Below are 12,599 nucleotides of genomic sequence, written 5' to 3'. Positions count from 1 at the left end.
TGCATGTCAAAGGATAGAGCTAGTAAGATCAATAGAAAGCTCACAGACTGGGAGAAGATCTTCACTAGATAGACAACAAAGGCCTCATATCTAAAATATACTTCCAACTCAAATAATTAAATCATCCTAAAACAAATCCTCAAAGAAATAACTGCCCCATCAATAAGTGGGCTAAAAAATTTAAGTGAGACTTCTCTGAATAGGAAATAAGAATGGCCAGTAGACACATAAAGAAATGCTCAACTTCTCTGGCCATAAAAGAAACGCAAATCAAAACAACATTGAGATTCTACTTCACCTCAGTTAGAATGGCTATTATCAAAAAAATCTAATAATGACAGAAGCTGGATGGGATGTGGCCAAAAGGGAACCCTACTGCATTGTTGGTGGGAGTGCAAACTTGTTCAACCACACTGAAAAGCAGTATGGAGGTTTCTCAAAAGACTCCACATAGAGCTCCCCTATGACCTAGAAATCCCACTTCTGGGTATTTACCCAAATGATCACAAACAAGGCCATATTAAAGGTATCAGCACAACTATGTTTATCACAGCATTATTCACCATAGCTAAGATATGGAACCAACATAGATGCCCCTCAGTAGATAAGAGGGTCAAGAAAATGTGAGGTATATATCTCTATCTCTATCTCTATCTATATAATGGAATTCTATGCTTCCATCAGAAAGAACGACATTTGTTAGGAAATGGAAAGACTCGGAAAAAATCACATTAATATAATAATCCAGTCCCCCCAAATTTGGGTCCCATGGTTTTCCTTATTTACAATAATTAGTATACATATAGGATAATCTTATCAGGTGAGCTGAAAAACTCAAAAGCCATGTACATATGACCCTATAAGATGATGCTAAATGAAATGAATCCCGAGATATGGACACAAGAGGTCTGTTTTTTTTATTGTTATTGTTTTAAATGTACCATGTGATTTTATTCTATTTTTTTGTTGTTTCCTTTGTATATTTTCCCCCTATGGCATATCCCCTGTTGTCACTGTACTTGATTTTGGTTCCCTGCATCTTGTATATATATTTGTCTAATCTGGGAGGGGAAGGGGAATGACAAAATGCTGAAACGCTGACACAGGATGACCTATTGCAACAAGGATACTCACAGCACAGAAAATCGGAAATGAACTGTACAACTTCGGGTGGGAGGGGGGGGGTAGGGGAGGAGGAGTGGGGGGGGTGGAGGAGGGAAGGGTTAGTAGGACATCAACAAGGGAAGGGGTAACATTGATTGACAAGTAATGTGCTCATTGCCTTACTCATGTAACTCTAGCCCCTCTGTACAACATCTTCAATACAATACAATACAATAAATTCTAACATCTATTGTCCTTGAGCCCTAGCAAGACTTATGTGGGCACTGATATGTAAGTTGTGCTTCATCCCTACTATCAATCAAGTCAAGAGCATCTCCCTTTCTATCCTATCTGTAACAGAGGCAGATAATAGACTACAAGTTCATGCCCACATCCCAAATAGTGATGCTGTGACAGTTCTCTGGGCATTTGATCTTCAGATAATAGTAAGATTCACCAGCTCATACTCTTAACATAATCCTTTTATGAGCAAGGATGTGAAATAGAAAAGCTAATAAAAATGATTTCTCATCTAATGTGTTCTGTCATGGAATACTATGTAACCATAAAGAAAACTGAAATCATGTCATTTATTTATTTTTTTTAAAAAGAATGGAACTGGAGATCCATCATGTTGCGAGAGATAAGACAATCTGAAAAGGTCAAATTTTGCATATTTCCCTCATGTGTGGAAACAGGACCAGAAGAATATGCATTGTCTATGGTCATACCACAGGGGAACCTAGTACTTACTCTAAGATGGGGTTTCTTCTAGGATGGGGGCTCTCGCTTTTTCTTATTTTTTTTTAATTTAATTTAATTTTATTTGTGAACATACTGTACAGAGGGGTTACAATTACATGGGCAGGATAATGCGTACATTTCTTACCAAGCATTGCAGCCTCCTCCTTTGGCTTTTTCTTAGTTTTTTTAATACTTTTTTATTGTGAAAATACTGTACAGAGGGGTTACAATTACATGAGCAAGGTAATGAGTACATATATAGCTTATCAGGCATTGTTGCCTCCTCCTTTGTTTTCCCCCTACTATCCCTTCCCTCCCATCTCCACAACTACACTCCCCCCACCCACCTAAATTGTAAAGTTCATCTTGCCCATTGCAACAATGAGATGTACAAGATGCTATGTTGATAAACGAAATTTCTTAGTTATTTTTGAGGCCCCATTCCAGGTTAGGAGAGGCGTATTTCTGGAATCCAGTGTCATGATTAAAGGAAAACATCCCATGTGTAACCTCCTTGCTCAGCCTCTGACCTGGAGCCTCCTCTGGGCTTTCAACCAACTGATTCTGTTCAGATACTGCCACAGTGTTCCAGTGCCCTCCCACTGGACAGAGAGAGCCACACACCCCCTTCCCTACCTCTCTGGAACAGAATACCACAAGGGCATGGGCCTCACGCCCAGAAGCTGCTGGTCTAGGTCTTCGTTCCCTCTGCTCTGATCTGCTACAGTTAACGTGGCCATGTCCTGGTGGCTCACACTTACAATCCTAGCTACGCAGGAGGCTGAAATATGAGGATCATGTTTCATGTTTCAAAGCCAACCTGGACAGAAGTCCCTATTAGACTCTTATCTCTAATTCACAACTCAAAAACCAGAAGTGGAGCTGTGGCTCAAAGTGGTAGAGCAAAAATGCTCAGGGACAGTGCCCAGGCCCTGAGTTCTAACCCCACAACCAACAAAAGAAACAACAACAAAAAAAAAGGGTGGGAACATTTTATTCAAATGTATTTTTTTCTAATCTTTGAGTCTTTTAATCTTTTCAGGAGAAAACATATATTACTTCAAATAGTTATTTGGAAGTGAATATTTTCAAGGTCTCTGTGTTATGTAATATTTTCATCAGTGTTGGCCACCCATACCTTGAGATTGAAGACAGTTTTATTCTGTAAGCTCTTTCTCTCTCTCTTTTTTTTTTTTTTTCTATTTTAAGGTGTTACACAACGGCCTCATTATGGAAATGGAGCATCCAACTGTGGGGAAGATTTCAGTCCCAGGTTTGAAAATCATTTTTATTTTCATTGACACTTTCTATCATTAATTGTCCCATGTGTTGTCTACTATAAATAGCTGATGAGTCCCTGGATAACTCATTAACACATTACCCAAATATAATTTTGGCTAAAAGGGGAATCCTCATGAATGTATACCAAAGGCCAGTGCCAGTGGCTCATACCTGTAATCCTGGCTACTCAGGAGACTGATATCTGAGGATTGCAGTTCAAAGCCATCCTGAGAATAAAAGTCAGAGAGAGTCCATCTCCAATTAATCAGCAAAAAAGCCAGACTGGAGGTGTGGCTCAAGTGGTAGAGAACCCACCATTAGCTATAAAGAATGCATGCTGGGACTGCAGGATATGTCTTACTTCTAAAGAATGTTTCATTACCTCAGTGACAATAACGTTTGTGGTCTTCACTGCATTTAATGCTAGACAGGTTCTCTATCCTTTGAGCTATGACTCCAGTCCTTTGAGCTCTAGTCATTTTTTTCTTTTTGAGATATGGTCTCACTTTATCCCCAGCAGAGCCTGAACCAAACCCCTCTACTTAAGATTCTCTCATAGCTGGAGTGACAGGAATTTACCACCACGCCCAAGTTTTTTGTTGAGAGATTCAGTCTTGCTAACTTTATTTATTTACTTATTCATTGCCTCGGCTGGCCTCAAATTGCAATCCTCCTTCTCGCCGCTTCCCAAGTAACTCCTATTGCAGGCATGGGAGCTTTGCAGAGCAGCGGAAATTCTTAGGCCTTGTGTAGAGCGCACCCTTTAGAAATGTTTAAATCCACAGAGCATTCCTTCAGATCAAAACTCCTGTATCAGAGTTACTTATTAACACCTTCCTGATTAAGGTAGCTTGAAGAGGCTGGAAAATGATTTGCCTTTCCAAAATCCTTTGGCCACTCAAATAATTATTTTAACGACTTACCCCATGATGTGACTATTTCTGACCATCATCAATATTAAAATACAGACAGCAGTATGATCTAAATGACCTTTTGTATTACTTATGATAGACAACTCCCCTTTCTTGTCACTTCCTGCCTCCTTTATCCATAAAGGATTTTTTAAAGTGTCATTTGTGGGTCTGTAGATGCCATACATAGATAAAGTACACAATCTGGTGAAGAGTCACCAGTTATCTCTAAACATGAGTTAACAGTTAACGCAAATATTCTTCTTAAGCTCGTATATTGTTCATCAAACTACTCTTTAATTCAAGCTTCCACAGCTACCAGGCAGTTGCAGGTATCAATGGGAATGTAAATGAGAACCCATGTGGTACCTCTATGCAAAGCTAGGGATTCTGATGTTTTTAGTAGAGACCCTAGTGAGGGAAGAGCTCACTGTTAGTTTAGTGTTACGTTCATCTACCTCTGGTGGCATAATGTAATAATTGCTCATAATTAACTAATACAATTGGGTTGAATGTTTAAACCTCATATATTTACCTTCTACCCTCAACTAAACCAACCAGCCAATAATCTGTATACTACATAAGGATGGATGAGCTCAGTCCTCCACAGCTTTGCAGCACAGATAAACGGGACCCATGAAAGGCGTGTGTGTGTGTGTGTGTGTGTGTGTGTGTGTGTGTGTGTGTGTGTGTGTGTGTGTGTGTGCGCACGCACCTGTTTTCATAGAGAACCATGGGCTACCATGGGCTATGACAGAATGCTCTGGAAACACTGGAATGGAGAAAGTAGGAGGGATGGGACCACAGTAACACTGGAGGACAGGCCAGATGGACACAATCTGAAATTGAGCCAAAAACCAAGTAAGAAAAAAAATCAGTGGTTAGATGCTGGTAGCTTACGTATGTAATCCTAGCTTACTCAGGAGGCTGGGATCTGAGGATCACTGTTCAAAGCCATCCTAGGTAAGAAAGCTTTTGAGACTCTTTTTTTTTGTTGTTGTTGTTGATTGTGGGGCTTGAGCTCAGGGCCTGGGTGCTGGCCTTGAGCTTTTTCACTCAAGCGGAGCACTCTACCACTTTGAGCCACAGCTCTACTTTCAATTTCCTGGGTGTTAATAGGAGATAAGAGTCTGATGGACTTTCCTGCTGGGGCTGGCACAAAAACTCCTGAGTTTCAGCTAAACTCAATAAAGGATAGTTAAAGGACATTCCTAAACTTCTAAAGGACAAAAGTGTGATCAAGTAATACCAGCACCTTCTGAGCCGACTTAAGATGATGACTAATATAAAAAAGTATGAGAAGCCAGGCGCCAGTGGCTCACGCCTGTAATCCTAGCTACTCAGGAGGCTGAGATCTGAGGATCACGGTTCAAAGCCAGCCCGGGCAGGAAAGTCTGTGAGACTCTTATCTCCAATAAAATACTAGAAAATTGGAAGTGGCGCTATGCTCAAGTGGTAGGGCGCTCGCCTTGCATACATGAGGTCCTGGGTTCAATTCCTCACCATCACATAAGCAGAAAAAGCCAGAAGTGGCCCTGTGGCCAAACAATTCCTAGGCCCTGAATTCAGTGGTTTGTGACAATGTATCCACTTTTATGAACAGATCCATGGAAATTACCAGAAAATGATTTATTTTACTTGTTTCCTTTGTTTACAGTTTAAGCCTATACAAGAAATGGTGTGGGGGCTGGGGGTTGGCACCTGGTTTCTGGCATCATGACAAATCTTCATACTTTTTTAACTTGCCCTGTTCCTTTTTTTTTTTCTTCCCTTGAGTTAGAGAAATTAGATGTTTCTGAAATCACATACTCTCCAAGTACAGTTAAATTTCTATAATGGACAGCAGCCATGGAGAAAGCTGTCACAGATCTCACTGGGGGAAGGAGGGAAGAAAAATTTAGAATGACCAAAGTTTCAGCTGGGATCTGAAAGTTCAAGTTTGCTAGAATGCGAAGTAAAACCAACTGGAAACTAAAAGGTGAAGGAAGTGATTTCTGCCTTCGAGAAAGACCTTACAGAGGGCAACAGGAAAAGCGTGTAAAGTTTTCACGTTGTGGGTGCGACGCCATCGATCTTCTAGAAAGAGCATAGCCCTGCTGGGATCAGTTAAAGCTGCGGAAAAGAAGAAGGAGATGAAAGGAAGGGACCGGAGTCTGTCAACAGAGTGAGAGATGCTGGCAGGGAGGTGAACTTTCAAACACACTAGTTGGGGTGCTTTCCTGAATCTTTCATCATCATGATTATTGTTCATTAATTAATTAATTTTTACCAGGATGAACCCTAAGCAATAGCAAGATAAGCAATGAATGTGAAAGGAATCGGCACGTGCGATCTCTGGTGATGGACAGTAAGGGCTGTAGCCTTCCCTGGCCGGTCCAGGACCCTTCCACCACTGTTCCCATTCAGTGGGGGAAGACTTGCACTGCCACACAGAGCGGTGTGCGTTCCGCCTCTGGGAATATCTTCCGTCCACACCAGTGCAGCCAAGTTACTGTCACTGTCTTGGCTTAGGGATTTCCCTCAGCTGTGCTTATCTGGGGCTTGAGGAAGGGAATATTTTGTGAGACCTGGGCTTTCACGCTCAGGGAATTCATGTGCTGTTAGTTGGGGCCAGGAAAGCTGCCAAGATGTCAGATGTTCCTCTGCAACGTGTCACCCAGCAGATCTTAATGGGTTCCTGATCATTAGTGAATTTGTCTAACAGACAAGGTACCTTCATGCGGACCAGCCCTGAGTTATCGACCGGATTCCTGGGGTGTGGACTAAGTGTCCAGTGAGAACAATTGATGCATATACTACCCAGTTGTCCTGGATAAACCTTGAACTAGAGGAGTTCACAGTATTTTCACCTATCAGTGTAAGGACTGAGCCCTGAGCAGGTTTGCAAGCAGTTTGAAGTAATCTAACTGGATCATTGAATGCCAAACCACATATACAAATCAAAACAAAAGCAAATAAAAAGAACCAGGAAAAGTGGATGCCTCTGTGATAGCAAAATATTTCTTTTTTGTTTGTTTTCGTTATCTGGATAGGTGGAGAGGGAATTTCCTGGGGTTTGTGTTTAAATCCTTGTTATGTAAACGGCAGCCATTTTTCACTGGTTACCCAGAGAAATCTTACTATTATTTTTTTTTCCTTCCTCAGAGTTATGCACTGAATTTCTGGGAATAAAGTAATTAAATGTAATTAGACATGTAAACTAATTTCAGGAGTCAAAACAGACATCATGTAATTGTTAAATACAAAAGTCTTAAATATTATATCCCACTCTGGACTTTCATCTTAAGGAGTTCAGTTGGATAATAAAGAAGTTATGTCATCTTTTTGTCCAAGTGGCTTTGGCCAGAGGGGAGTGGCTTGACTTCATGCTTGAGTTTATTTAGGGTCGGGTGAGCAAGCCATTTTTAATCCTCACTGAAGGAAGTATTTTCTTCCCGTGTTAAAAAGAAGGAACTGCATTGCATGAAGAGACGACAATTGGAGATGGGATATGGTGGCTCACGCCACTAATCCTAGGTCAGGACTTCCATGGTTTTAGGATAGCCTGTGTAAAAAGTTAGTGAAACTCCATGTCACCAATAAGCTAGATTGGTAGCACACGCCAGAGATTCCAGCTATGCAGGGGGCTATAGGCTGGATTGTGTTCTAAGGTAGGTCCTAGGCAAAAATGTAAGCTCTTCCCTAAATAACTCAATACAAGCCAAGGAAGGCTTGAGTGGGGTTTGTCTGCTCAGCTTGGGCTATGTTGCCTCCTGTGCATTCATTCTGGACAAATCATAATGAAGTCCTGTGTGCTGTCATCATTTTTTTTTATCTAGCTATGGAATTACACACCATGAGTTTCTAGCTTCATCCTTTGAGTACTATTAAGACACTACATAGCTGGGGAGGCCTGCAGGAGCCCCCAGATGCTTCCTCTGCTCCCTTTGTCTAGGCCTGATGTAAGTCACAGAGGGCTGTGTGGATTTCACACCGGGCAGTCCATCAGTCGTACTCCTCAGAGCCCTGTATATTTTCGAAGTGTTGTTAGAAACTCTGTATCTGCTGGTTATTTCCACAAACTATACAAAAACTGTGTGTGTGTATATGAGAGAGAGAGAGAGACAGACAGACAGACAGAGACAGAGACAGAGAGAGACGTCAGTGTTAGGGGCTTAAACTCAGTGCCTAGGAATTGTCCCTTAGATTTTTTGCTCAAGACTACCCATCTACCACTTTAGCTACAGCTCCACTTTGGACTTTTAGATGGTTAACTGGAGATAAGAGTCTCAGATTTTTTTTTTTGTCCAAGCTTAAAACTGAGAATCTTCAGATCTCAACCTCCTAAATAGCTAGGATTGCAAGCTTGAGCCACCAACACCGGCTAAAACCTACACTTTTGTAGCTAAAACCTACATTGTGTAAATCAGTTTTAATGGCATCATTGTGTGGAATATTCAAATATGAAAGAGCAGAATGTGAGCAGCCATCTGTTGAGTATTTCTCTCTATTTGAGCATTTTGCGTATACAGTTTGTTTTATCTCCTGGATAATTCAGTAAGCCTTAAGTGATTAGCTCCATTTTAGAGATGAGGAGGAAATTGAGACTTGTTGAAGGTCACTATAACTGTCAAACCCTTGAGTAGAGATTTGACCCCACGTTCCTGCGTCTCTGAAGTCTAACCTCTTTCTAGCCAGAAAAGAAAAGTTGAACCCATTACTGAGTTTTTTATTTGGTCTATAACTTAAAGCAGCTGAATGTATTTTAAGTGTTTTCAACGTCAATGAAAACATTTTATCTTAGACAAGTATTGAAATAATGTTTAAATTTCAAGAACATTAGTTGAGATTGAGTCTACCTTCTTTTACAATTAAGTTTGTGTTTCACAAAATCTTTAATTGTGTTGCTATTTTTTGAAAAAATCAGAAGATGTATTGTTAGGCCATTCTCCTATTCTCAAGAGCATGTAAGTGTAAATGCACCAAAGCATGTGGATTACATTTCGCACAAGTTGTAGCGTTTTCACACATTAACAGAAATGCGGTTTGGAAGGGGAAAACAAGAGAAATGTTTGGGATCTCTATGCAGATTTCAATCATCAAAAAACCCAGCATGTTAAAGCTACTAGCCAGTTTTACCCTAGCTCTTTGTCTTTTTAGTGATTTGCCTGTGGCCTGAAGGCTGTCTAAGCTAGTTTCTACTTGTTTGCTTGGAGTTGCTTTTATTTTCAAGTTAGATTTCTCTTCAGCAATTGCTCCCAATGCTTTCTTGGTAAAGGGAAAGTAAAGATGGTTTCCTTCAGGCCCTCATCCTAAGCATATGTTTGACAGTATGGAGTTTTAAAATAAAATAGTGATAAATAATTGGATGCTTCCATTTTATATACTGTACCTAGAGTGGTCAATGACACAGGAAGGAACTGTATCCTTAAAACAACTAAAGCAATGCATATTATGTTGGGCACATTTGTTTTACAAATGATTAGTGAAAAATTTAATTTGCTAATGTCCACCTTTATATGCACATGTTATCTCATACATAAATGGTGTTCATACAAGACTGGGTGGAATGGAGTGAGTATGGGCTCAGTTAGAAAGAGAACTGAAATTGAAACTGGCTTTGCAATCTCTACAGGTGAAAATAATAGACATTTCACCTAATCACCTAATCTGTCTTCATGGCATCTTTCTTATTTTGTCTTCATCTTTATTGAAGATCCAGTACTTACCTCATTGCAACTTGTAATAATTAAATAGCAACAGATAGATGACCACTGCTTAGCACATAGAGGAATAAGAGGAAGCATGTGATAGATAATCAATAAACTTTTCATAGCACCTACTGTAGCCAGAAGTCTTAAGTAATTAAAAAAAAAAAACAACTAGCTCCATTATTCATTGTCAACCAATAAACATGAAAATAAGCAGGCCTGTTTTTCCAAGAAATACATGGCCTCCAAAGTAGAAATCATTTGTTTATTTAATGAATATGTATGTAGTATTTACAATGGTTAAGTGCTGCTGATAAGCAGCTCAGCCTAATGAGACGTGTGATTATGATCATATGATCACATGATCAAATGAAATGGAATCAGGGCAGAGAGATCCTGCGGCTGTCACAGTGCTCTCTCTCTGTCTTTCTGTGTCTCCATCTGTGTTGCCTTCCTGTCTCTCTGTCTCTCTGTTTTTCTCTCTGTTTGTATGTGTGTGCATGTGTGTATGTGTGTGTGTGAGAGAGAGAGAAAGTGTGTGTGCGTGCACGTACGCGTGCAAGTGAACTGACCCCTTTATCTGTTTCTAAATCTTGGATAAATAGTTTGTGCATAGTCAGTGGAGACATAGCAGTATGGAAATCTTCTTTTCCCAAAAGTTTATTCTCTGACTGATCATGCTGGTGAGAATTGTTAATTCCTAGGTCATACATGAGACTATTAACATTGTGTTTTAGAGCTTTTAGAGGATGATATAGTCCAGCTTGCCAAAAGCTGTTTTCCCTGACCCTCCTAGCCCTCTCTTTTCTTTTCTCTTCTTATACTTTTCCTTTATTTTTGTGCAGGTCCTGGGGCTTAAACTCAGGGTCTAGGTGCTGTCCCTGAGCTTTTTTTGCACAAGGCTAGCATGCACCACAGCTCTACTTCCAGCTCTTTGATCTCTAATTAAGAGGAGTGGCTTGGAACTGTGATCTTCAGATCTCAGCCTCTTAAGTAGCCCACAGTGTCTTGAAACATCAAAAGTTTTCTCCCACAGAAATGACTGAGATATTCACTAACTTCAGGAAAACTGCACTGAACAAAGGCCAGTAACTGCCCTTTGTCTCGGCCTGCCTCAGAACCTTTGGTATTCTAGCATGTGTGTTAGTCTCTAGGAGATGCTAGGTTTTGACAGCAGAGCTCTCCCACTTGGCGCTCACAGGAAGACCCCGAGAATCAGAGACTGTGCCTCACCCCACTGGCAACATGGGCCTCTTGGAGCCACATAAGACAAGTGGTAATGGTCATTTACTGGAGCAATTGGCTAGTTTATGCTAACAATGAGAGAGAAAAAGCCTAATAAAACAGACTGTCCTTCAAGGGCCAGAATCTTCCCTTGCTTTTGAAGCTCAAGGGACCAAGGACCTAAAGGAAGATTCAAAGGAGGTTCTTACTTTCAAAAGGGCTAAACATTAGTGAATTCTTGGCAGGGGAGAGGGTCAGCCTCGGGGAGCCCCTATGCCTGAGGCATGGGGAATATGGGGTGGTCACTAATGCTTTCCTTCCAGCTCAGCCCCCTTCAGTGAGAGAGACTGGTTTACTATGAAAAGCATTAATGACAGAAATAGACTGAGGGCAAAGCTGAAGTGCAGATCAGGAATAGCTCACATGGTGATGCTCTTGCCATAAAAAAAAAAAAGAAAAGAAAAGAAAAGAAAACCTGCCCTGGGATCTAAAGAAATCACTCAAGAAGAAAGTAAAGGCGTTCTCTTCATTGAGCTTTAGTAAAACGACACTAGGAGAATTCTGCACAATTATTTCTACTCCCATTTCAGAAATGGAGCTGATTAAGTGGAAGGTGGAAGGCAACTTTCAAAATGTGACGCGGAAGACGGGGTGATGAAGGGGTAGCGTTTAAGTGGCACGATGTAGAGAAATTAAGATATACGACTGAATTGCAATGAAGTTGGATATTCGTGAGCTGCCTATAAATATCCAATTAATTGCTTAATGGGGCAAATGAGAAAAAATGGGCCTTTACCACCAGAAAGGAAACTTACAAGTTTATTAGGGAAAAGGTGTTTAACGGGGAGGGTGATTTCACTGTCTAATGGGAGAATTGGTTCCATTATCTTCCTTGTGCTATCTTAGTGTTAACCCAGAATTATTTTTTAAGTCATGCAAACATTTTTTGTGTGTTTATTCACTGTAGAATTTGTTGAATAGGGAAGCATGTTTAATTTTCCATAAGATATTGAGGAGTGGGTGATATAATATACAAAATACCTTCTCTCCCCCTGCCTGTTGATAGCCATATCGTGGACAAATCGAATCAGGAAATAGATGCGTTGTGTTACAGTGAGGAGTAATGTAAAGCACAGTCAGGGCCTTACCTTATACCAGGTAATCAAAGAAGTTAACACTTAACTCTGACTGTGCCTGAGAGCTTTACAAATCCAATACCTAATCATCATATCAACCCATATTGAGAGGCATTATTGTTTCCATTTTACAGATGAGCACACTGAGCCTCTGAGAAATCAAAGTCAGATGACTAGGAGTGAAGGGGAGAGCTAGAGTCTGCATCCAAGTTTGAGTTACCAAAAAAAAAAAAAAAAAAAAGATTTCTACCCTCTGACTGTGGTGCTCTGCTGCCTCCTGAAGGCCTTTCTGATGACCATTTCTATAAACCATAGGCCAAAAGCTGTGGTCTAGAAGTCACCCTGGAGAGTGACATGGCTCGCTTGTGTATGAGCAGAGGGCTGAGTTCTACCCATGCTGTCCACACTAAACCAGACATCTATGGACTCCTGGCTGGCCTGGGTTGTGTTAGAATTAAAGAGACACAAGATTGGAAGGCAGGGTCTTCAGCTCCACTGCCCCCAGCTCT

At 40.7% G+C, this 12,599-nt stretch overlaps 1 protein-coding gene across 2 annotated transcripts in view; it reads left to right on the top strand.

Moving 5' to 3' along the window:
• Positions 1-12,599, top strand: part of Sugct (succinyl-CoA:glutarate-CoA transferase) — a 604,197-nt gene that overhangs the window by 515,402 nt on the left and 76,196 nt on the right. For both annotated transcript variants that reach the window (XM_042695071.1, XM_042695070.1), the window contains one exon: positions 3,058-3,121. In XM_042695071.1, the coding sequence (XP_042551005.1) occupies positions 3,058-3,121 (64 nt within the window). The remainder of the gene's footprint in view (positions 1-3,057; positions 3,122-12,599) is intronic.

The sequence above is a fragment of the Dipodomys spectabilis genome, unplaced genomic scaffold, assembly GCF_019054845.1.
Source record: "Dipodomys spectabilis isolate Male_0828 unplaced genomic scaffold, ASM1905484v1 ptg000178l, whole genome shotgun sequence".
Classification (NCBI taxonomy): domain Eukaryota; kingdom Metazoa; phylum Chordata; class Mammalia; order Rodentia; family Heteromyidae; genus Dipodomys; species Dipodomys spectabilis.
This window is presented reverse-complemented; position numbering and strand designations above follow the sequence as displayed.